The sequence below is a fragment of the Corvus cornix genome, chromosome 5 (assembly GCF_000738735.6).
Source record: "Corvus cornix cornix isolate S_Up_H32 chromosome 5, ASM73873v5, whole genome shotgun sequence".
Taxonomy (NCBI): Eukaryota; Metazoa; Chordata; class Aves; order Passeriformes; family Corvidae; genus Corvus; species Corvus cornix.
In genome coordinates this window covers 17,152,080-17,179,080 of record NC_046335.1, presented here as the reverse complement: position 1 = coordinate 17,179,080, position 27,001 = coordinate 17,152,080, and the positions used below count along the sequence as shown (strand labels likewise).

General features: G+C 41.2%; 1 protein-coding gene across 8 annotated transcripts in view; it reads right to left on the bottom strand.

Annotated features, from left to right (window-relative positions):
* The window catches only part of FOXN3 (forkhead box N3), a 212,171-nt gene that overhangs the window by 70,458 nt on the left and 114,712 nt on the right, over positions 1-27,001 (bottom strand). For all 8 annotated transcript variants that reach the window (XM_039551731.1, XM_039551732.1, XM_019282005.3 and 5 more), the window contains one exon: positions 5,922-5,986. In XM_039551731.1, the coding sequence (XP_039407665.1) occupies positions 5,922-5,986 (65 nt within the window). The remainder of the gene's footprint in view (positions 1-5,921; positions 5,987-27,001) is intronic.

The following is a 27,001-nucleotide window of genomic DNA, read 5'->3' as shown; positions in this document are numbered from 1 at the left end:
CTCATCTCACAGAGGACAAAATCAAGAACTTATAACCCCAAAGCAACAAAACGTATTTAGATTCTTGGGAACATGAGACGCCCAAATATGCATTAAGAAATGAATGTTTAGTTGGATTTGGGCCTTTGAGTCTTGCCCAAGACTGTGTTATAGATCACAGCACCTAAATCTACCAATCCTAAGGCTGGATTATCTTGCATTGCTTTTGGCCTTTTTCTTATGGTCACCATGACATTTAAGTATTATATAATATTAAATTATCTGTAATAGATACGCTCTCTTGCCATGTTCTTTTTGTTTGCACCTCTAGGCAGTAGAAGAAATGAGAGCATTTCTCTCCAACGTTGGTTTTCTTCTGAGGTGTGACATGCAATTCTGAAGGTTAAGCACATGTGAGACTTGCTGAAGATTCTCATCTTTCAGCTCTCCCCTGTTCCTCCTTTTCCTCAGCCCTGTTAGCACCAGAAGGTACAGATACCTTGTGTTCCATGATGGGCTCTCTCCCCTATATGCCTAGGACTTGCACTTGTTCTGCTTGCCCAGTGGAAAGAGCAGATGAACTGAATTTCCACCAGGAGAAAGAAGGCCACTGTGCTTGCAGGGTCTCCTGGCTATTTGTTGGTGGTGTTGACAAAAATATTTCAAATTTTCACATTATTAGTGAGAAAATGCATGTGGCTGCATGCACATAGGCATCTTCTCTTAGTGAATTTGTGGTCAAGTTCCCTCTTGAAAGTAAAAAAACAACTCCTCCCAGCTTCTCCAGAGTAAAGGCTGAGTAGCTGGTGTGGGCAATACTTGTCCAGAGAAACCGGGCCCTGCTGTTGTTACACTCTTATCCTAATACCACTATTAACATAAAAACATAGGCTGGATGTGCTCATTTGTAAGAGTGAAAGTTTCTAATTCCCCTTTCAAGGGAAACAAGCAACAAATGCCCCCTTTCTGCCTCCTCCCTGCTGGTTTATTTCCACCTCACCAACTGCTTCTAGCTAACGCTTGGGAACGTGAAGTCCCAAATCTGCTCTCTCATTTCTTACAAATACTCAGTGGAAAAGAGATTAAATGGTTTGTTTTGGACATTTCAAGGATTCTCAAGCTTATTAGAGAAGAAAAAGATCTCTGTACAATTGTATGCACATGTTCAAAATAAGCTGGTTCCTCATCTTTTTATGTAGGACATCCCACTTCTGGTCTGTCCACAGTTCATACAAAATAAACTTTCCTATTAGGAATGCAATTTTCTAGCTCAAATAACTCATCATTCTCAACTGAGAATAAAGCAATCCACGTGCCTTGGCACCTTCTTTAAAGTCTCACATTATGGCCAGGTGTCACACTAAAATGTGAAAGCCACCAACCTGGACTGAGGGCATTAAGGGTCAATGGAGAAGCAGCGCCCAGAGTTTCCATTTCTACTCTGCAGCAGAGGAGTCTCCATCTCATGCTGGTTTTGGTGACACCTGACCGTGTGAAGACAGTGTCTTCCAACTCTTTCCTGTCAGAGCTTCTCACAGGTGGTGCCAGCTACAGCCATGGCAGCTGGACCAAGGCAGATCGCACACAGGCTGCTGCAAGTATCAGAGAAGAAAGCGTCTCTCTCATACAGTGCTTTCCCAGAGGAGAAGAAGATAAGTCATCCCCAGGTAAGCATCCTATCACTTGCTCTGTTCTGGTGCATGAGGATGCCTATTCTCTGCAGCTGCTAGCAGAGAAAGAACTAAGCAGCCTGTGAAATCTGAGGAGAGCAATCCCTCCTTTCTCGGCTCCCTTGGCCAAGAAGGACCAGAGGCCACATGCAACTCCTCACTCCTCCCCTTCTGCATTCTCGAGGCGAAGGATTTTTCCAATCTTTCTTTTCCATCCTCATTAAAAGAGAATCATGTCTTCCAAGGAAAGCCATGCTGTCTGAATTCAGTTCACTGACTGCTGCAATCCAGTTTGCACGTGTGAACCCAGGTCTGCAGGATCTCTGAAGAAAGAGTTGATATCTTTGATGTAACATCCACAGGCAGAAGACTTAAATCGTGCTGATTGTCAGAAGAGGAAGTGGAGGACCTTGCTCACACAAAAAAGCAGACAGCATGGCCAGGATCGCAGCTCTACTTCCAGTAGGTCAGACACAACTGGAAGGGGAACCATCAAGTCTCAGTGAGGACGCCCGCCTCCATTTTTTTTTTTCAACAGCAATAGGGACTGGATGACCCAGATTCACCTTCCTTCCCCAGATGATGAAGAAAAATCAAGACAGAACAAATTTGATACAAAAAGGCATTGTAATATGCTGCATTTAATTTATTAAAGTGTGAGGGCAAATAAGATTTAAAAAGAGCAATAACTGTTGTTTTGGGGTCTTTTCCCCCCAAAGGGTAGTTACATCTGTAAGAAACTAAACCAAACCCCTCCACAGTCCAATTACATCTTACAGATGGCACTCAGCCACTGAAATTTATACGACTGCTGCTAAAAGGTAATTTGAAGATGCATGTTTAGTTTATTCAATGTCAGATATATTGACAGCAAAATAGTTTTATTATTACCACTGATCTGTGAGCAACTGCATGCTCAAGTCTGTAACACGACCTTAACACTCAAGATCAGAGTAGAGGCAACAAAACTGCCCTTTTCAGAACACCATATATTAGTTTTAAGGTTTTGAAGTTAATGTGACTATGGCCCCACCTATCTCCCCCAGTGTAAGTTCCTGAAGAGTTTAGAATATGTCTAAATATTTTCCACCGTAAGGACTTTTTCCTGACATGTATTTTATTATACAAAAATGAATGTGTTATGACAGATCAGAACAGAAAAAACAGCAGGAACATACAGCAGGTTAAAAAAAATTAAGCCATGATTAGAAACAAACACACAATATGTACAATAACAAGCTACAAAAAAACAAGAGAAAAAGAAAAGCAGCAAGAGCAAAAACCTGTTTTATATGGAAATCCAGAATGCTAGAACACAGCAATTTCCAGGGACACACAGGTAAGTTTTGAGAGAAGACATGAGAGTCTGGTAAGACTGAAGGTCCTACCTAAACGAAGCTCTGCATGGGACTTCTCGAGAAGACCGAACAGCGCAAGGACATAGGGAGCAACCGTCACCTAGCGGAAGGAGCTCACGACTGCAAAAAGCACCTAGGCAGGTGACTTACTCAATACAGAGTAACTGGTTAGAGAGTTAATGCTAAGAGCAACAGTACCATGATCCTCACAAAAAAAACTAAGGCAGCCACCTTGTATCTAATAAAATCATAGACAAAAAAAGAATGGCATAAATATATATTTCAAAATTCTTCAATAAATACAAAGACAGCCAGAAAGTAACAGAGAATTAACCCTGCTCATGTCAAAAACATGAAGGACAGAGAATAGCTACAATGAATTTTAGCCTCCCTTTCTCTTCCTTTGCTATTTTGAGGTACACAGATAACCGTTTTCTCAGTCACTTTCTCGGAAGAGATATGTTAAACTCTTTACAATGGTTAAGATTATTTTGCCAAATAGTTCTGATATAAAATGAATGGAAACCAGGAGCATCTACAAATCTTCTTGGCTAAAAAGAAGCACTACTTACATTGTGGAATTTTTTTTCTCTTCATTCCTCAGACCAGAAAAAGAACACTTTTCTTAACAACTCAGAAGAAATGAGGTGTGACAAGTGCATGTGAGTATCACATTTACTGAAATTACAGAATTATTCTGTATTATTGTCTATAACACAGTGAACATTCTTTTCAAACATAGTAAAACAATTATGAAGTAAAAATAGTTTAAAATCCCTTTGTTACTGTGACTTTTGTCAATCAAAAGGCAGTACTATAACTTGAAACCAATAATTGAGTCAATTTTTCATTCTCCTCTTTGCATTAAGCTGAATATAAGCACTGGAAAAAGACTTCATATGGTCATGTTACATAGACGACAAACATCTACACCTTGTCTCACACCTCCCTGCACTGCTACCATTCCTCTACACAGGTCTTCTGGAAAAAGACACTTAGAAGCAGCAAAGTAGTGGATGCACTATTTCCAATCTGCTTAAGCCTGTATATTAAAGAGCCTACTGTAGGGAAAAATCGAAAGACAGAAAGGAAAGCAAAAACACAGAAAGGAAGGCTTGGTTGATTTATCTTCTTGCTTTAAAATTATAACCAGAAAGTGTTAAAAGATTACTTTAATTAGGTTTTTCTTCATACTCTCTCATCCTTCCAACCTCAGTTCTATCACGCATATTATAGTCCAAATTGGCTGCGTTTTCCACTTGAAATGACAACGCAGAATGCCAACTCAGTTAAAGCTCTGTTTGGCTTTGTTAGTTGATTGAAAAGGCAGTCATCTCTTTTCTCTATTTCTTTTAATATGTTGCAAAGTTTTGGGCGTTTAGATTTTCCATCCCAATGTGGAAGGCAGAAGAAGGAAGAGAACAGTATATTATTTACTGTGAGATGGCTTTACGCAACAACTGAGATAGGGAGGACTACAAAAATAGCTGTTATTAATTCCTGGTATCTTGCATCTTAAGAAAAGGTAAAACGTATCTGCCATATAGACTTGACAGAGCAAGTTTATATTTTATGAACTCAGATTACGAAGACCATATATGTGCAGATACCCATTTAAAATCAGAATTGTTGAAAAAATGAAACAAATCAAGTTATTTCACAATAGGTCTTTTTTCTTACAAAAAAAATTTTAAAATCTAGTGCTTCTCATTAGGAAGGACTGTAAAGGTAGCAGATCTATCTGATCAAGACTAAAGCCAAAAGCTGCTAAACTCTACAATTTATACCATCTCATAGTGTTAAGAAATAATCGGAATGCTTTAATGTATTTATTCGTTTGAACAAATCTCAGCATAGATATTAAATAGAATTCCGCAAATTTTTAGATATGTGCAAGGAATTCGCTTGAAAAATATTCTCAGGTAAACCTCAGATGCTGGATTACTTTGGTGTGTAGAAGACAATACTGCCTGACAATGAATTACTTGCTTGTGTGCCATGAGTAAAGCTCCATCCAAGCTGATTGGGAGAAATGCTCCTGAGAACATTATATAGCATTTTCTGCCAGAAGAAAGACCAGAAAAGTCTTGGCACCAGGAGAATGAACAAAATAGTAGGACAATTCATGGATAAATCCTTGCAAAGACCATAAAACAATCCTCAGTGGTGGAAGTTACTTTGCACCATAGAGAAACACTTGTGGTCTGGGGACACAGCCTTCTATGTTCTTAAGACACCTCCATTAAGAGTGATGTACGCAATGGTAGAAATATAAACAGACATAGCAGTGAAAAACTATTTTAAGAAGTCTGGTAAGATAGACTGAAAATTTTCAGCTATCAAAACTGCAGTCATATAGCTTCTGTTTATGTTGTCCATACAATGGAAATTAGATACTTAGTACTGTTCTATGAATATAAACACTGTTAAACGTGGTAGCTTTCTTGAGACAAACACTCTGCAGCTGTTTTCCCCACTACATCATGGCTACCTACCTTCCGGTACCTTTTGCTATCAGCACACTTAAGGAGTGAAGAAAAGGATCTCTCTCAAAGAACAGCCTTGTTTCATCCAGAGAGCTAAAAGCAGTGTTCCTGGAACATTTCCTTCTGGGCACTCTTTATCCACACAAAGGGGAAAAAAACCAAAAAGCAACCCTTCACCATATATTACAGCAAGCAATTTAATGATCTGAGGAAAGAAAAAAAGCAGCACCTTTCACAGACTACACTCACTGTCCGTGGTAAATCATCATTTTCAAGGCACCAGATGCGCAATAAAGGAGACAGGGTAAAGGAAACAAAAAAACATTTGGTTATTTCTTGCCGGGTGAGTATCAAAAAAAGCTGTGCAATTTGCAGAAGTTATTTGTCAAGTAGAATAGTTACTCCAAGACATAGTATCTACCACCTACCTTGTAGAAGGGCTCCATTTCTCTTGAAAAAGGTGCTTCCTGGCCAAATGGGTGGACCTGATGTGCTAAAGGGAAAAAGAAAGAAGTGTAAAGAAAATCACAGTTGCATTATAAGTTGCAATTATAAGTTACTATTTGCATGAATTCTGTTTTGTTCTTAAAGCTAATGTACCATCATGACACTTTTGCCTTCAAGCAAGGGTCTAAAATTTCCTGTTAAAAATAGGTTAATTTGATTCAAGATTGACATTCTCTTCACAAGGAAAAACCTCCTCAGCAGAGCACACACCCACACTCTCTTGGAAGAAGGGAGAAAAAAGCAACTAGAAATAAATAATAAAAAACATCAAATCAATGTCAAAATTATTTACTGAATTCTCAGTACAGCAAAATATATGGCCTTTCCCAAAGATACTTGCTAAAAACTGAAATGTTTTAGGGCTTTCACTCAGCCGTGACAACACGCTGTCCCACGCTAATGTGTCTGCCCAGGACAGCCCTGGCCAGAGACCAGGCAGTTCCTGTGCTTCACCCACCAAACCCCCTCACGTGCATAGGTCCCCTCACGGCACCAGAAAACATAGCTCAACACACTGTCCTCCAGCACCAGCACTGACAAATCTCGGCCTTTGCGGTGCGCTCGGTGACCACAGCGGCTCCTGTGAGACCCTGTCAGGGCAGTGGCCATGGGGGCAGCCGGGTGTCACTGCCCGCCTGAACCAAGGCCCTGCCCTGAACTCACACAGGGCCAGGTCCCTCTTCTGCTTCACCTCCTGCTCATGCAGAGGCTGTCCGAAGGTGATGGCCTCCAAGAAGCCTCTCCTATGACAAGTGCAGCTGAAGGCAACAATATTTCAAACACAGGAGAGGGAAGAGGAGCGAACACCAGCAGGATCATTTGAACCTTGTTTCCTTCGATGCCTTGGAGCAGCCCCACAGTGCAGGGGGCAACAGACTGTGGAGCACCAGCTCCAACAACCTGTGGTGCTGGCAAGCTGGAGAAGCGCGGATGCTGTGAGGAAGCTTCCCTGCAGCAGCTGCCTGCCACCACCTCTCCCGGTGAGAGGACCGAGGTGAGGTGACCCTGCTCCTGCCCTGGCTGCGGAAGAGGGCAGGGCCAAGTTGTTATTCTACATCTCCCGCATCATCGCTGCAGGCATGGTCTGGGAGGAAAAGCTGGGTGCCCCACCAGAAGTGCATCATTATGCCTCCACGGTGGTAATGTGTTGGGATCAGCCTCTGAGGACCTGGGCCCTACCACCACAATTCGTCCCCCTCCTGTTTTCTCTGGAACACAGTTACAAGACATGGTGATGAAAAAAGTGGCAAAAACGTGAATCCACAGTAGTGCTGAACAGACAGTGCTGGCATGGAGGCTGCCAGGGAGGAAGGAGTGGTGGGGGAGTGACCCCAACCCAGCTGAGCCCATAGAGCGGAGCCAAAAGGAGCCCAGCCAAACCAAGCCCGAAGGAGCACAGCGGAACGGCTGGAAACCGGCAGCAACCCTGGGACTGACCTCCAGCACATCAGAGTGGTAGAAATGGCGGCACAGGCTGCCGGAACTGCAAGGAACTGAACCCAGTGGAGCAGCAGCACAACCCGACTCGGATGACCTAGCTTATGGGAGGTTTGCTTCTCACTGTTTTTAGCTGTTTTGGGCTGGGTGGCAGAAAACGCTATCCACAGGAGCCCCCTCACCATCTTGTCGATGTTCTCAATTACCACAGGAACGCACAGGAAGGATCACCATATTCCCTTTGTCTGGGGAAGCCACATGGACCTACAGCATAGGTGGAGCATCTACCATCTTGTTTTTGTTTACGGTAGTGAATACCTTTATTGTGGATAAAATAGCTTCTTCTCTTTGTAAACCTTGGGAATAAATATTGTTGTTGTTATTGTGCACTTCTTATTCTATTGCTTTTTGCTTTCAGTAAATTGTTACCTCAACCCATAGTCTCTGCTCTTGTCCGTCCCTTACCGGAAGAGGTGAAGGAAGAGAACTGGCTTATTTGGAGTCTAATTTGCTGCTGGTGTTACAAACCAACACACACTTCTCCCAACAGTGCCGCTGACTGCGGTCCAGGTGCGCCCCTCCTTCCCTTATGGCACAGCTCATCCTCTCCATGGCTGTCTGCAGGTTGTGCTGCCCAGAGAAGGAATGTCACCACCACTTCCACTCCTGCTGTGTGGGCAATCCTCAACAGGAGACGCTACCTGTAGGATTTTGCTGATGGGATCCGAGGGCTCAGGCACAGTGAGTATTTTAAAACCACAGTACCTGGGGGAAGTAACAATTTGTTACAGCATTGTCAAGACACATGGTAGGGACAGGCTGCCACAGAGTCTTTCCTGTGGTCAGGAAACGGGTTTCAAAATCCTCTACAGCTTGAAGACAATCATAGGTGTTTTAATATTCTAAGCTTTTACTGAAATCAGCATCGTGAAACTACGCTACCAATATATAAATATTTGCCCTATGCCCAAATTCAGGCACAATTTATAAGCAAGGGACTAAATATCCTTCAGTAAGATCGCTGTAAGGCACTCTGCCTTTTTAAGGAGATAATCCTTCCTCTGTGGATGCAAAGCATGAACCAAGCCCCACATTCCATTTCTACTCAAAGCTGCTTTTGTCTCCTCTTGAGTTGACGACTGCTACACAAAATGCAACGAAATGAAAACAGGTGCTGTCTATTACATTGACAGCATTAGCAAAGTTCTGATAAAATGCCATATAGAAAAAGACCCATTGCTTCCACGATTACTCTGCAGATAGTCTTGTGCTAATAAATAAAAAATTCACCATGTTAAAATAAGGACTGTATATAGATCCAAAGCAATTACATGAGTAATAAAAACCTTCAATACTCCTGAAGAAAATGGGGAATTGAGACAGAGAGGGAGAGAGAGGAAACAAAATGAACAAAAAGAAGTTAAGTAGGTCTACATTCTAAGTGCTGAAGAGCAGGGGGCATACACTTGTCTGAACACACGCTCACTTCATAGTGCTTAATGCAACCAATTGTTTGCATTCCTTATAGTAAGCACCTGCTCTTCTTCAGTGTAGCTCCTCAACTCATATGAAGGTCAAGAGCTGTTGAGGGTATTCACACACACTCCTGTAGGATTCACTCCTGTAACATATGTTACAGTGCATCAGGATCCTGCACAATCTCTGGAACAGGACCCATCAGGCTACAAATGGAAAGCCATAGCATAGTCTTGACACTGTAGAGATTTGCCAATCAGAAACCACAGTATAGCAACTATACACCTTTCAAAAGCCCAAGAGAAAAAAAAAAAGTGAAATTCTGAAATGACACTGATGACACTGCAAAAGAAATTCACTCCCAGGCTGTCCTAAGTGGGTGGAAGAGGGTTAAAGAAAGGAGTGGGAAAAGCATATATATTTGAATAGACAAAATGTCTCCACTAGAGAAACAGAGCCATAGTGATTTATCTTATTTTCCAATTTGAAAAAAAGGCCCAGGGCTCTCATAAAAATCTCCACCTGATTCAGCACAAACAAACATGAACTGAGAAAATTAACTGTGTCTTCCCAGGGAAGGAAGTTAAACAATTAAAGCATGTAAATAATGTACTGCAGTGACTGTCAAGCCTTTCAAAACAACAAACTTCTGTGTTTGCAGGGCTTTCCTGAAGTTTAGCTATGTCTGATCTGTGTTAGATAAATTTTTTTTCTGTCCCCAAACTTTTCCATGTGAAGTCTCAGAGGGCACTAATTATTAAAACATATTTCAAGTTGACAAATCACAGGGTTGAACTATCTCTCACTTTAAAGTGTTCAAAAGCTGCTTCGTATCTGTTCCAGATTAAGAAACCATTCGAAGAAGTTCATTCTTCTAAAGGCCATCAATAAAAACCCAAAACATTTGGTCCATCCCAGACATTTTTTCAAACAAATTGTTTCTTCAGTGTAGCCTGTAAGTTATGAGAGAAGAATGGCTGGTTCTCCTACAGAAGTAACAGTATATTCTGCATTTAGACAAAATAAAAATGCATAATCTGGGTTTATGATTTTCTTTTGTAATCAATACCTGATATAAAATTACCATTTATGCCATTAGCATTCTTGATGGAAGAGTTCTTCCCCAACTAAACACATTGACTGAAGTAGTATCTCTTGGAAGAAAAGAAGTAAATAGTTTGAACTGTTATCTCATTGTGAAGAAACTTGGGGCCTAATACATTTTTGTTACGGACACGTTTGGTCTGGCCTAACTCTGAGAAGCAGATGAGCACAGGGCACTTGCAGGGGTGGGTGGAAGATGGACCTTGATCAACCGTAACAAGCTGATATTTCAAGCAAACATCTTGAAAGAACAATTTGTATAGTTTATGAATTAGACAACACATGAAACGTCAACAGTTACCTGCCAAGGAGCATTGGTTTGATTTTCAGAAAATACTATTGTTTGAAGCATACCCTCAGCCAACAGGATATCCAGGCTGCAACAGTATTTGTAGCAAATGCATAAAACAGCATCCAGGGGTACAAGTTCAGACACATCCAGTACACAATCCACCTCTCCCCAAAGCATAGTGACTGGCACTGTGGCATCTGTGCACCACCACAGTAAATGAAGTATTCACAGCCTGCTGAACCTGTATCTCAGAGAACTGATGGGGGATGGTGTTTAACCCCTAAGGAACTGGGAGCCACCTCTGATCAAAGCCCACCTTTCCCGTGAATGTGCTAGCAATTTTTAATGGCAAGTGGGACTTGATTTCCACTCAAAGCAAGCAATGAACTGTTCTTTCTCTGAAGACACAACCAGCAGGAAACTTTGTTGTACCACTGGGCCCCACGCATGGGAAGCTTCTTGACTGCAGGGATTTTTCTGAGGAAAGGCTTTTCCATAGGAAAATGTTGCTTTGCTGAAATCTAAAACATTCTACAGGAATGTGTTGATTTGAACAGTTTCTGATGGAAACCACGCCAATATGAAGGCTGTCCAGCCAGTGAGGGTTCATGGCAACTGGCCAGTCCAACCAGGAGCTCCCAGGGCATACCGAAGCAACAATGTGTGTTAGCCCCCCAATCAATTATTTCTATCAAAACGTATGGCGGACATTTATAAAAATCTTCAAAAGAAACTTAAAAAAGGAAACATAAATCCTTTGTGTTCTGGAATTCACATTGGAGCAAGGAGACTGCAGTCTTAAAGCCAAGCACTAAAAAAAGCCAGAGTAAGAATTCTCTTGCACAGTTGCAGTATTTCACAACTATGCCAAAAGCTCTCACAGGCCTCTTTGTCAGAGAGGCTTGATTAATAGATTTAAAAAGCCCAAACAACTAAAAATTCAAACCAAATTCAATTGTGTGGGACTACATACCACAATTAAGGGATTATGAAAACACAGAAGCCAGGCAATAAATACAGGCCAATGACTATGTTACCAAATATGTCCACAGTGATGGTGAAGCAGGAAGACACGGAAAGGGGGGAAAGCAAATGTACAAGACAACACCAGCCCCTGAACACAAATTTCAAAGGCCTCTGAAGCTGGGACTTACTAGCCCAATTAAGGACAGCTCACTGGAGAGGAAGGGAAACTGCTTCACACACACAGCTTAGCCCACCATGGCTAAGAGGAGACAGAATCAGCTGCTGGGGGCATGACTGGTGCCAAAGTACATCCTGGCTCTCAGGAAAGCCTAGACTACAGGGCAGGACAGGTCAGTAAAGGACAGAAATATGAACAGCGTCAGCTGTAAGCTAACAAGCTGTTGCACACAAAATACCCAACACAGCCTGCAGTAAGCAAACAGCTGCTAGACCACAAACAGGCAGCAAGGAAACAAAGGATGTCCTCTCCAACCCTTACTAGTGGCAAAAATGATGGGAACCAGAAAAGATGATTTACTGAAGTGCCTCTACATCCAGCTCGACCCAATACACTGCAACCACCTCCCTTTGCCCTGGGAGTTATCAGGACATATCAGGAGAAATGCCAGTTATGAGGACAGCTATGCAACTGAAAATTCCTGGGAACAGAGGCTGCTGCTGCTAGGTGAAGGGAGAGAAGGCATTGCTGTACCCATGCTGTAAGTATTCCATTACCAACCATCCACAGTGCAAAATGCTTCTCTGCCAAGTCTCACCAACACCTCTGGCAAAGAGGGAACTGAAGGAAATCTCAAGGACACCAAACCTAGAAGCAACAAACCGTTTTGTCAAAGAGTAACCAAAGAAGCATCTTGCAGGCATAGAAACCCACTTTGAAAAGTTTCTGAGAAGCAACTAAATCACAGTAAGTCTTACGTTCAAGTTGCTGATAACAATAGCTGTAGATGCCTTATCTGGATGGAGCCCATTAAACCCGGTATCTAGATGCAGCAGGGAATGATGCTCTTGACAAGCACATTCAGCTCTGGATGCCAGCAGAGTGCAAACTGCTACTATAAGGTATATAAATGGTTGTCCAACTAAGCTGGAAGACTTCGGTTTTTACCATTACTTGAGAAGTAAATTTAGGATGGTGCTGTAACCGAGGAAAAAAGCTAAAGTATGTTTTTGTGGGAATACAGCATTCCTTGATGCTGGAAGATGAATAGTACTTCCTTACGCCAATCATCCTGCGTAAGGCATGGGAAATGTCCCCAACTACAGAGGTTGGGAAGCAGCCTTCTTGGCTCCTGTGCTGAACAAACATGGTCTGCAGAGCTGCTGTTGAATGGCCCAGGAGGAGGTCACTTGGTCCAAACCACACTGCCATGAGCTTGCAGAGTGAACACAAGACAGACAGCAGCTCCTTCTGATTGGTGACTCTTCTAACACTTGTCAGCTCTTCACTGCTTGCACCGGAGACCTCACATCCTTCCACTGTTGTATCAGCTTCCTTTTCTACACTCTATTTTAATGCCATTACTGCATGGGGGCGAACAACACTACTGCACTGCAAAGAGGGTCTAATTCTCTCTGTCTGGGTATATAACCATAGTTGCTTTAATGAATTGATCACTGTCATTATACATTTTGAGCAATACAGAAGTATTTATTTACTGCTGGACCTGTAATACTTGTGTTTTGCTACTGAGGAAAAGAAAAAGTCTAATCCTTGCCAGCAGCTAGCTGGCAGTTAATATCGCAATTAGCAATCACCCAGCAACAAAACAAGCAAGCTTCCTCTCCAAGTAAAGTGAAAAAACCTCTACTAACCCAGGCCAATGACAATACATTTTTAAAAAATCTTGAAGGCTGGTGTTCAGGTATTTCCTGACTTCAATGAAAACTGATTACTTTAGAGATTTTAAATATATAAACCCATTACTCCATCTCCTCGAATTTTCCGTAACTGACAAAACATTATTGTTAAAGAGTTTTGTGAATTCACAATACAGATTTTTAATTTATGACTGCTAATCTAATATTCTGGCAATGCTTCTCTTTCCTCTGCAATTCCCTCTTTTACTGTCTCTTGGTATCTCTCACTTACTGCAACATGTGAGATTGAGACTTTAAGCTCCTAGATGGAGTCTTTCCTGGTTTCTCTAGGGTGTCTGACACATTTTCAAGTGAAAAATAAAATTTTGATCCCTTGCACACTCTAAAGAAGTTTTCTATATGACACAACTGCCAAAGGAAATATATCTAAATTTCATTAAAGACCAAAGAAAAGTTGCTGATGAAAGCCACTCACGAACAAAATGCCTGAAAACAAAATTTAATGCTTTTTGAAGGATGAAGTGAAAAGTTGGTCAAATCTTTACATTCTCCAAATAGCCAAAGCCATTCTCCTGGCACGGTCTTCCCTTTAAGTAATTAACCAAGAACATGGCGGGGGGGGGGGGGGGGAGGGGGGGGAAGGCATGGAAGGGGAGCAGGGGGAAGAAAAGTTAAAAAAAAACTTCTCGCATTTCCAGAAGCAGGGATAAAAATGGTAATTCCTAATTTCAAGAAAAACATGGTCATGTGTCCTTTGGAGCCAATCAATGACTTTGCTGTGGTGCTCAAAAGGCCCCTCTCACTGCTAGTGTGATGTATGAAGCCTTCTCATCCCCTCTGTGAGACTCTGTAGCCTTCAGCCAGAATGCTGATCTTTGCTGAGAACTGAATATGATTTATTTATGGACAACAACACAGGGTTTGTTTAAATAAATTAAAAGATCATAATTTCTAGAGAGTTGTTGTTTCAAGAGAGATGGCTATTTGAGGTACACCAGCCTCACAGAGCAAAATGAAAATCTCTCATTAATCTGTGTTTAAATATTTTAAGATGTATTTTGCGAACCCAAGATAATTCTATCTTGAATAGAACAGCTGAACACTGCAACAGGAGAATGTCCAGACATATTTGAAAATTCATGGTGAGGAAACCGTCCCATGTTACTTTTAATTAAAAAAAATTTGTCTCCATTGGGAATTGGGAGAGGCTGTCTATCAGCCTCCAGTTCTAATTCTGCCTCTACCACTGAAATCACACAGTGACTCCAGGCAAGTAATTTCATCCTTTCTGTCTGAATTTTATTTTTCTTCTTTTGTCCTAAAAACAGGCTTACTGACACAGACTACATATCTCTGGCAGGAATAAAGAATCGTTAAGTAACAACACAATAGGTGGGGGAATAGTCTTTTGAAGTGCATGTAGTTAAGGAGGGACCAACACAGCTCACTTCTAGAGCATAGTTGTTATTTGTTCCCACTTCCCTTGTTTTGAAGTAAGGAAAAATACAAGGTTACTTCACATGCTAAAGTGCTCTGTTTCTCCTTATTTGACAACTGCTATTAAATGGTTCCTAGACTATCTATTGCTGGATGAATAACTGGTCAGGCAGGGGAAACTTCAGAGTTACCTAAACGTGCTCCTATGCTACAGAGAGCGCCTGTGCCAGCTCAAGCAGGAACCACAAGTCAGTGCTCTGAAGCCCAGATGAATAGAATATTGCATTTACAGACAGCCACTAGCCTCTGAGACTACAGAGGACTGTGGCCTCTTTTGGGCTACAGCAGCATCAAACACTGACCTGGCCAGCAGGGAGAAGTTTGATTCTCTTCTAGTCTACAAAATCAGAAAAGAAGCACTTAAGTTTTCTGCTTCCATTTGCTGCAGAACAAGTGATGGGAAACAAGAGGTTCAGTTCTGGTTTGGTTTTACTTGCTTAACAGTGCACTGGAAGAAAAGAAATTCTTTATTCTCAGGTTCTGGAAAACAAATGAATCCTAGAAATTGTCTATACCTAAGGCCCACCTTCACTTTAAACTTAATGTAAAGAGTCTGCTCTAATAATTAATACTGCAGTACAGACAAGGCTCTAGAGAACATCCACACTGACCACCTGAGCAACTGAACTGCAGTGAAACTGCAGAGCTATTAACCAGGCACAACACTGTAATGTTCTTCTAAAAGAAGGATTCTCCCAAATCTAAACTGATTAATTTTTTTAAAAGCTTAAGGTCACACAATTTACTTATGTTATTCTAGTCCTGAATTCTCCATTTATTATCTTGTAGAATTTCAAACAGCTTTGCTGATAGACCTGCCCGGATTTCAGAAATATTTCCTTCATGAGGCTCCTACTCACGTCTCTAACCATGGCTTAACCATGGCCCGTCAGTCCGCTGGACTTGAGAGTGATGATACGCACACGTCCGCTGGAACGGCTCATCACCCATTCCTGAGAACACACCACTTGTTCATTTTAAAGACACCAATGTACCTTGAACATGCACAAAGTTATAAACATATGCATATGCAAATGGGCAAATCTGACCTCAAATGAAACAGAAATAGATGGGAAAAAGGGGGGGGGGGGGGGGGGGGGGGGGGGGTGTGAGGCCTTAAAGTTGTGTGTGTGTTTGTGTGTGTCCTCCACCAATTGCTTTATGTTGCTTGCTGAAATGTTGCTTGTTTATCTGGAATGGTGTGATTCCCCATTTCACCAACGTAAGTACTAAGGGAACTTAAAACTAAGCATGACCTGCAGGCTGCTGCCAGTATGAGATCCCCCTCCACCACTTGCTCAAAGCCAGGGCGCTTACCAGCTGAAATTTTCCATACTTGGTCTTTCTCATTAATCTTGAATGAATGTGGTTCAGATGATTCAAAACTAATCTGGCTTCTGGAATTACAGCAGCAGAGGACAAACGAATGTTTAACCTCTCCCCTGGAACATTTAACCTCTCCCAGATGCTAAGGGTATTTTTCCCTGGGAAGCTTAATGTGCTTATAGGATCTGCGAAACTGCTCCAGAGGAGGCTGCAGAGATTTGTACTCACTGGGCCATATACCAAAGTGTTTGATGCACATGTCAGAAAGTTATGTAAAAGCAGAAAATACGATGATGATGATGATGACGACAACAGCATCAAAACAGAAGTCAAGTATTCACATATTTGAAAAGCCTCAATTACATATTTTATCATATCAATTCTACCTCTTCATGCATATCTATTACATGAGTCCTGAATTCAATGGTCATGCCCTTGTTCCCCAGAAGATCTGAGCCTGAGGACCCTACTGCACAGCAAGCAAGGTGCTCAAAAGATAAATGACAGATAGTTTGTGGATGCTACCACCAACACAAAATTTTAACGCATAAATAACGTGTTATCCTTAGAGATATATTTTTAGAAATAAACTGCTAAGGCATAAAAAATTTAGTATCAAAATGTGTCAGTTTTCACTCATTCATATTCCCAAGATTATTCATTTTGAAGAACTGAGAGCTGGAGTTTAGGAATGGGGGAGAGACATACCAATACACACATAAAAAACCCTACAGCATCCAACAACAGGCTGCTTCACTCCAGGGTCTGGGTCTACAGATGCAACAAAAAAGACAAAAGAGAATATAGCATCTTTTGCATTCAGAAGCATTGTAGAGACACCACCTATATCAACTCTCCCACCCACAGAGCTGTAAAGAAATCATTTCCATTCAGAGAAAGGAAAACATACACACAGAAGTAACAACATATCTCCAAAAACACCCAGTAAACAGTGGCAGAGCAGGACCAGCCCCCACACACTCCTCTCAGCTCCTGCTGACAACCCAGAGCCCATACTGCTGTTTTTAGGGCTCCTCATCACTGACTCACACTAGCTGCACCTACAATAGCTCAGCTTTTCTCCTAAAGGTATCCCAAATGTTTCAGGTTGACTGCAGAGGAAATTAAGAGCTGAATTCTAATATGACCTCCACTTTACAATAAATTTAAAGCAAATGGCACAAGTTTGACCAAATTCTATTCTATCAGCTCAATCCAGTCAGGAGAAGATGAAAATTTTCCACTTATTCTTGAGAACTCTTCAACTCAACAAGGCCTCAAATTCAAGGGGCAGAGCAGATGAGACCTCACAGATACTTACACTGCAAAAGTCCCTTCCCTGTCTACAGGCTCTGACAAAATGAAGAATCCCACTGAACTGTGGTTAGGAAGCGTGTGTGATTTGGACTTCCCTGCTCTCCAGAACAAGAGTGATCCTAGTTAATTTTACAGGAGCAATAACCATAGCACCCAACTTCCAGTACCTTCTACTTAAAATTTTCAAAGCAGAGCTATGAAATAAAGGACTTCATACATTCAGCACACCTAACTGTAGACAAATACTCAGAGGACTTAATTTTGACTAATTTTAGCCACTTTCATTTAACAGAAAAATAAAACTCCCACCTGTAATGGGAAATAAAATTCAGTGTGCATCTTTATCCCTAATCCTTACCTCTATGAACAGCTGTTCAGTCTGTTGAGAATACTAACATTGTGCTTAATAATGTTCTAATAATCCTCTCAAGTTACAGTATTATCTACATGAATGAAGGAACTCAGTGAGGAAAAGAAAAGCTGACCTTCACAGAATTTATAGCAAGAAGTCTCTCTTCTACCTTTAGGCCAGTGATTTCTCATATGACTGATGAAGCTGTATTGCTAAAAAGGAGACTACTTTTACCAAAATTGTCTTAAAACATTGTCATTTCAACAAATCTCAGCTTCCCCGGAGGAATCCATGATGTGGTCTGTTTCCCTCTGTTTCCTCCTTCTCCTCATCTGTTTGTGCAGAAGTTGGATGGACTCAGTAAGACAAGGCTTTAACTGCTCTTCACTTGGGGATTTGTAATAGAAAGCAGAGGTGTAGGAATAAAGGATATATGAAGGTGAAGCTTTACAATTGCTTTTGCAATGAGATACTTGTTTCTACATCTCTGCTTTATCTACTGTGATTCCATGTTTTGAAGGTTGAAAAAAAAATTATGAATGTGAAAAAAAGTCACAAAAAGTCACAAATATCAGAGTTTCCTTTTTCCATGTATCTTTACAGCAGTTTGTTTGCAACCTTGTGCCAAAACACAAAACCACAGAGGGAGAGTTTAGGCCATGTACTCCTTCTTGGTAAAGCCCAAGAAAGTTACGGAATAAACCCAAATATGGCAGTTCAGCAATCCTCAGTGCCCCTCCCTGAACAGCTCTGGTTTAACAGCCAGTGGAGGAAACCACAAGTTCTGTCCTCAACAAACCAAGAGGTTCTGGGAGGTCCATTGGCTGGTGGGCAACTCCAAAACCAGAGGTATTTCACTAATGAAGAGCACAATCTTTGCAGGCACCAAAAGGACCCGCTAAGGATGGGCATGGTTACCTACCAGATACTGTATAATTCTCCTTTCAGCTGAATTGGTATCTGCTGTGCTGTTGCAAAATACCCTTAATTTATATTAACTAGCAAAAATATGCTCAAGAATGTATATGCACTGTCTCTCCATGTAATTAATCCCTGGACTAAAGCTGTTCCTTGGATCACCTCAAGGATAGAAAATCAGTGAGCTAGATTACAGGAAACAATCACTTATGGTACACTGGTGTTTAGAAAGAGACAGTGACACCCTGATGCCCCCAGACAGCATTTGAGCCCTCTAAAGCAGCAAATCACAGAAAGTTTTGAACTATGCTTTTCAAACATCAGGTGACACAAGCTCGTTCATTCTAGTGAAATGATACTGATCAGTCATAAAATGAATGGGACACAATCTTTCAAACATTCAAACAGCAATTAATTTATAAAGTAGCCATTTACTACAACCAATTAAGCAGAAATATTTTCTTCACACGTCAATTCTGACAAACTGGGGAAGGGAAAAATGGAACAAATTACTTTGCCAACCCACTCCAGTTAATTCTCATGTTGGTGGTTTCATTGATAGTTAAGCCTTTTTTATAAGGTTGTGTGCAGAACATCACTGAATTTTCCAGCCAACACACAAAGGGCTAACAGTAAATACGCATGAACTGGAAAGCAGCAAGCTCAGCCATTTGCAGGACTGAACCATCCAGATAGCTGCCTCTGCTACATGCGGCCAATACACCTGTGCTTCTCAGTTCAACTGGAACATGCTCAGCCAACAACTCATCTTTAGAAATGTCTGCACCTAAATTTCCAATCACAGAGAACCATGGCTCGAAGCAAAGCAGCCTTCGATGCCTTCAGAAGAAATTGCTGTCATCTCATTCCATTCCTAACCCTTTTGAAACCATTTTTCTGTCCTACTCCTAAGAGGACCTGCCACTCTGTTGTCATTACCAATCCCTGTTTATAAACCATCTCCTCCTCCACACTAGCTCCTCTGCTGAACCTATTTTTGGGTTTTATTATTGTCTTTATTCTATTTCAGAAATTTTATGGCTCATTTGTACAGCCCTTAGCATTTCAGAATGGGATAACTTCACAAGTAAAGTCTTACTAAAGCTATTTACACAAATCCTATGGACAGGACAAGGGCCTGTGTTTCTTGATCAACTTGTGTAGAAACTCAGCTGACGGGTTTGTCTCTCAGTCTCTTTCCCTCTTTTCTTGGAGGGACTCTAGACTAGGCTGTTAAGGCTAGAAAGCAGCAAGTCAGACACATATAATGCGAGAGAAGTATAATGGAATAAAAACAAAATGGACAAAAATTTAGCATTTAACAAGGGCTTTGGATACTAAGATACTTGGTTATAAACAAGTCCAAAGATTACAACTCAGCTCAAAGAAATGTATGCAGAATGCACTATTTTAATGGCTTTGCCTAGAGATGAAGGGTCCCTTCATTCTAGATTCTAGAAAGGTTATTGTTATTCTCTGTGTGTTCCCCAGACAACCCAGTCTTGCCCATTATTCTGGTTACAGTAGCCTGAGTGGCAAGATGATGCTTGCTAACCTCTCAGTGCCACACTGGAAAACAGCTTTAAGCATTGAACTTAGAGGTCTTTTCAAACCTTAATGATTCTATTATTTGCCTATGAAAGCAGTTTTAACAAAGGCTTATGTGAAATGCAGAAGGGAAATCAAGAGCATGGCAGAACTCATAACACCTTCATGATGAGACACTTCCCTAAACTTGTGGGCACATCAAACTGAAAGCAAAGGTTTCAAGCCTGCCTGTATAGGTGTTTCATACTAAGAAGTTCACTGAAAAAGTAAAGAAAGAACAAAGCTGGTAATACATAACAGCTGTGTGATCCCTACCCAACTAAGTCAACTCTAAGTCACCCCAAGAGAAACAGCTTCCCTCTTGGGAATGGCAGAAGCGTCACTATTTCACGCAGTCTTACATGAATAGACTGCATCAAAACATTTCCTATTAAGTTCACAATGTCTGTAATTCTTCTTAGTAATTCTCTCTTTTGCAATTCTCCTTCTGAGGGAGAGGAAGAGGGAAGATCTCTCTTTCAGCCGTCTCCAAGCAAGCTCCAGTCTTCAGTCCCAGACCATTACAGTGTTACATGAGTGTGTATTGTGGTCTCTTCAACAGCGCAGCAAGGCTTAGTGCCTGCTTCCCTCTCCAAGGAAGAGAATGATGTTCACCACTATGGCACTGACCGGAGACGGTGCTTTTAATTGAAGTAGGAACTGCCTGATCTGCATCTTTGAGCAGGCCAACAAACAAAAACTGGCACTGAAATTCATCTGTAGGATGGGTCGTGAAAGGGTGACTCCAGTGCCAGTTTCATAGTAACCACCAGGAAAAAAGTTCCCCCAAAGGAAAAGAGGGAGTTCAATTTCCCTCCTTTTCTTGGCTTCCCTTTTATAGAATACAAATGAGCTTCCTGAAAAACAACAGGCCTTTTGATGAGGCAACAGTTTTCCTCCATGTTTTTGTTTGTTTGTTGAAAACACTTGGATTTCACAGGAAGCAGTAACAAATGCAACTGGGGATCAACTTAGTTAAAGAACCTTAAAAATCAACAGGACACACATCTCTTGCTTCAGACACTAAACTGGATTGTCTCACTGGCTCGAGCAAAACTGCTGAATTATTTCCCTAACAAAAGAAAGGCGCTTTTAGGTCCTATAATCTCATTTCAAATCCTTTTACCCACTCCCTTCTCTTTTTGGCCTTGAAATTGCAATCCTCTTTCAAGACTAATCTCGGGACTAATTGGTGCCAGCACTCCAGTTTCCCTCGCCATTTTTTCCCCTCCCTACCGCATTGTTCAGGTGCCGAAAAGGACAGCAGGCCAGGGTTCAGTGCCCCTATAATGAGTCTGTTCCTACAGAGTAACTGTTAATAATTAGCAGGAAGCATTTTGTCTTTAAATTGCACAGCATGAGCAGCACAATTTCACAGAGCCAGAGAATTGCTTCACTGCTGCTCATGAAGCTCCCCAAATTTGTGGGTGATGTGCAGGCTGGAGGGCAATGTGCACAGCGCCAAGCCTGGGCCAAGCCTCCCAGCCAGGCACGCAGGGTGGTGCAGACAGTGCCAGCCCCTCCAGAGCTCCCCAGGGCAGGAAGGAGGGAAACGAGGAGCACCCTGAACACATTACCTGCAGCAGCTGCCAAGAAATGTGTCAAAGTGATGGGACTGAGATGGTGTGGTTAAAGGACAGTCTGTGTTTAAGAAACATTCCAGAATACAATTCCTTGAGGAATAACAAGCAAAGAGGAGATTTAAGAAAGCCTGCTACTTTTCAGCTCATGACTGTATTTGCAGGTAGTGCCAAAAAGGAACAATTACTTCTCTTACCGAGGGAATAGCAGGGTTGACCGTTTTCCATTTTCTGACATTTTCTCAGACTTGGAAGCAAAATTAGTTTTTTTGTATTTGGAAACTTCAATCTAGGAAGTGCATTAAAACAAAACCTTAAAAAAGCTGTTTCCAATGGATGTTCATTTCCAACAAACTTAAGGGCAACCTTGAGTTTTGATTCAGGCAAAATAAGCCAAAAGCTTCAGAAGTTTTCAAAGCTTCAGAAGTTTTCTTTGGTTTTTACATCACCAAGCGTACACATTAAGTTTTGACACTTTGATATTGTATAGTGCCTTCTACTGTCCTGAAGCTGAAGGGCAACACAAGAAACTCCATCTGAGATACACACTGCTTCTATCATGCCCCCCACCAGTGCTCTGGAGTTTAACCACAATTGGGACTAAATCCACACTCCTACTCACTACTGTCTTTAGACATCTGCAAAGACATACATTATGGAGACCGGATTAGCATCAAAAAAGGAAAATGATACAACTTGCTTCACTCTCCTGAAAGATGAACACTTCTTGTGGAGCACCAGTGAGAGATAAGCTGTCAGGTGTTAAGACTCCAGCAGAAGCCAGCACGTAAGACACTCAAGTCTCACTAGATTTAGGGAATCTACCATTACTGCAAAGAGGCAACACCAAAGATACATGTGTAGAAAGGAATGCTCAGCCAGCATCTCACTACCACTGGAGAAAAAAGTCTATTACAGCAAGAACCTTCTAGAATGGTGCGGGTACATAACTGTTACACAGTAAGAACACGTCATTTATCTCCAGTCACAGAAATTGATAGCAAGTATGAGCACAGAGCTAAAACTACTGATGATTTTTCTTCGTTTGCACCATAGCTTGAGATCAGGTGGTGTCTCAGTGGCTCAGTTAAGATGGTAGTAAGTTAAAGGTAATAAGTTAATTCTGCACATATTACTGTCCTCGGAATGCTAGGTTCTCCTGCCACACTAAAGCCATTCACAATGCAACACCTTGCTGAGGAATTCATGTTATAGATCAGCTGGAATAAAGACATTTAAATTTTCCATTTCTTGAAAATGCAGTTTGAAAAGCGCTCAGGATCCATCACTTATTTCTGTTCGCCTTTGTGTCACAAATTTCAGACTAAGGGCTTTCCTCAGGTCATCCAACTCAGCTTTCTGCCAGCAGAAAACTCTTTCCTACAGTCAATTTTCTAGAATTTTATTGAGTCTGCTTTTCAGCACTCTACCAGATGGATTTCAGACAATTTCCTCTAAAAGACTAATTCAGTCTAATAAGTTGATTATTTGCACCTGGTCAGTGACCAAAGAAAGGTAAGCCAGGGTCTGTGTATTTGTCTCCTTCTCATGTACTATTAAAATGGGAAGTTTTCCATCCTAGTGTCAAAATCTGTTCACAACAGCAATACAACAGCAGCAGAGACAGCAGAGAGACAGAAATCAAGCAACTGTGTCTACAGAGCAATATTATTAACTTGTTTATGGCATCAAAGCAATCTCCCTTTTCTACACTGCAGCTTGAAACCTGGTAATCAGAAGACAGTAAGTGAAGACCAGTTCCTGTTGACAGTCCCCTTGCCTCAGGTCAGAGTCCCTGGGTAGCGTTTGTCTGCTTCAGCGTGGTCCAAATGCCTATGCCAGCCCAGGCTGCTGCACTGCTCCTGCATTAGAACATCAGGCTGAAAGATACAGCAGAATGCTGAGCTGTGCCATGCAAATGACCATTTCTCACCAAGCTTGTGAACACCAAGGAATCATGAAGTTGAGGTAAAGCATTTTTTTCCCCAAATATTGCTTCACCTGGCACTGGAATACTTTTCTATAGCATTTAAGTGACTTGAAAAAACAGGTTTGCAAGTCAAGAAACCTTTAAGGCAGATTTTTAGCACACACACCCACCAGATTATAACTGAGTCAATACTAAGCATGATGATGCCTCCATGCTCTTCTGGAGAGAAACTCTGCTTTGGGAGCCAGGTGTACCATAAATTTACTAGCACAGCACTGTGCCATCACAGTCAGATTATGGCTCAATGATGTGCTTTCTCTGGTAGCAATGCTTCAGGAAAGCCCCCATCCTTGACAAGCCCCAATATCTTAAAAAAACCCACAACAAATCACCAGGAACACGCTTACAGCACAACTACACAAGTGTCTTCACCAGCACAACTAAGAGGACAGTTTGCTACCGTACAAGGGCAGCAAGAACATCTCAAAATGAGTTTGCAAAGAAAAAACAAAGAAAACACACCAAAAACCCCGCAACAAACCTCCAAATCAAAGCCCAAAAGCAACCCTCTACTGAACAATCACATGATACTGCTCTGAGGGTCCTCAAGAGTCCAAAGAGCTTGTGAAAAGTTTCCTCTATCAGTCTGGGGGGGGGTTAACTGATCAGACAGCAACTGTTAGTAGGGTTTTTAACTACAGTGTCTGAGAGTGCCACCCACAGAGTGCCAGCTACTCTTCTAAGGCACATCTCATATCTCTTATATCCACTGCAGTGGACCAAGGACGGCAAATGGGCACAGAAATAGGCAAAAATTACCTTTTTGGTTTTTGGGGTTCTTTTGGGCTGTGCCACTCAACACAAACCAAAGTCCTACAGCTCTTATTCCATATAATTACAAACTATAGAGTTCATCAATACAAATTGCCCCATTTTCAATATACTTAATAACCAAAAGATCTACATCGCTTTAGCAATATAGCTGACTGTGGCTCTTAAACTATCATGGAATAAATGTGTCTGTATAAAGCCTTCTTTTTACATTATATTATACTTGCAAGTTGCAAAATAAAAGCTGGCTACTCCAGAAGCTTTGTTTGTTATTAATTCCCTTAAGTTTAGAAAATTATTTCATTCTAATTAATTGTTTTATTTTTTTAATCTCATGAGAGAAAATGGTTGTCTTCATCTTTCATATGCAAAACAGCTAAAGAGAGAACAATTTTTTATATAGAGAAGGAACTCCAATTAATAGAGATCTTAAATACTTGGGGAGCTGCTATGAATTTTGCCATTGATCAGACAGCTGCCTGAAAAAAAAAAAAAAAGTCTTTTCAGGAAAGTTACATAATTAAAAATAACCCAATTCCTTTTTGTTTGTATATTTTTCTCCATCTGCTTATCCGGATTAAATATAAAAATTAATGAAACCCAAGTGATGTCAAATTTGCTAAATTTACATTTCTCTTTCATATACTTTTACTGGAACCTGCATCCTGCACTGCCATCAGTTATGATTTCCCAATGCTCCATGGACATTTGAAAGCATTGTTACATTTTTAATAACCCAACCTTCAGTATCTGCACTACTATGCAATTCATTTTTCCAAATTCCATATATTCTGTCTTAAAAACCACCACCCTCACCACCATCACACTAGACTAAACCACAGAATTATACACACTTCTAAACACTGAAGGGGAAGTGTCAAAAAAAATCTGTTCTGAGCACCTTAGCTTTTCAAACTAACCTTAGGAACTTCTCCACCAAGCCTGTAACCACTGTTTGAACAGAATTTCTTTTGGAAGGATATATAATGCAACTGTGATAAAAATAGTTACAGAATAAAAAGCAGTGAGAGGCGTAGAGCTCTGCAATATTTATATCACCCAGGCAGACAACACAGAGAAGCCATCAGTGAGGTTAAAAACTGCAGCACAGAGAACAACTGACAACAGCAGTCAGGTGTAAGGGGCCGTAAGAAACAAATGCAAAAACCCACAAGCTGTAAAAAATTGGACACTGACTACTACCTTTAAAAGTGGGCAGAATAATAAATTACAGTTATTCCACTTTTACAAATAAAGTCCATGTAGTCCTAATTCTAATACCAAAAATATGTCATACAAGCTAATGAAAGCAAAATTGAACAAGTGCACGCATGCTGCAGCAAGCCAAGAAAGAAATACATTTACAATTGTATTAGCAAGACCCACTGGCTGTGCTACCTTGGATGCTTTAAGAGCAAAGCAATAAAAAATTACCAGACATAACTGCACCATACATATGAGCTGACAGAGTGAGTATTGGCAATTAACAGGAGGGGACTGCCAACAAAGCAGAAATGAGTCGGGATGAAAAGAAAGGAAAGATCTTTTATAAAGCTCTGATCCACACTCATATCTGAGCCGGCCAATCTCTTCAGTCATTTGCCTTTCACAAAGGAATAAAGGATCTTAAAGCCTGGAGGTGGAAACCAGGCTCCCTTGTAAACCGATACACAGGTGTATGTGACAATCCAAACAACTTCACCCTACAGACAGAGCTGGGCTGCAGCCCTACCCATGCTCTCCCCTTCTTGTATCCCCAAGTTATTCATCAACAAAATGAACTTCCCTAACGTGTTTGCTGGTCAAACTGCCTGCACAAACCCACTTCAGACTAGTTGTCTCAAGCAATTCTCCTATCACTGTTCTCTGAGTATTTGCTCTTTAGTAATGAAAATAGGTCACCTGCCCTAAACCAGTACATTTTGTTTCTAAGTGCAAGAGAAAACAGCTATCCTGGCAGCCTGGCTGCCTTTTGACATAAAAAGTACACTGCAGTATATACACATACCTGTGCACTGAAACCCCCGGAGATTTGCACTTTTATTACTAAAACCATATCCAGTCATAGGGAAAAAAGCCTCAGACACAAAATGGGGAATCTTATCAAAAGTACAACAGCATGAAAACCACCAAACTGGATGAAACCCACAGCCTGTTTAGTCCAGGGTTTCTACGACCTAATGCCAGAGATGAATTTTTCACAGAAAGTGGAAGAGCAACGTAACATAGCACAGTAAACTTTGTGCTTGCTTCTACAGCCCACGTGGACTTGAACTATTGGAGACGTTGATTTAAACCTAAAAATCCCACAAGGACTAGTATCCTCTTCCAGATGCACTTGTACTAGCTGTGGACATAGCAATTAAATAAAATTCCACCTTTTGTGGGATTACCACTTAATCATTAGCCTCAACATTCTCCTGTGGTAGCCACTAAGTTCCACTTAGTAATTCACAGCCTGTCTAAGCATCCCATCCCCATTTAATAAACCAGTAGCAAAAGAAAAAAACACCCGAAAAACCAAGGAGGTTCACAATTCAGAAACAGGA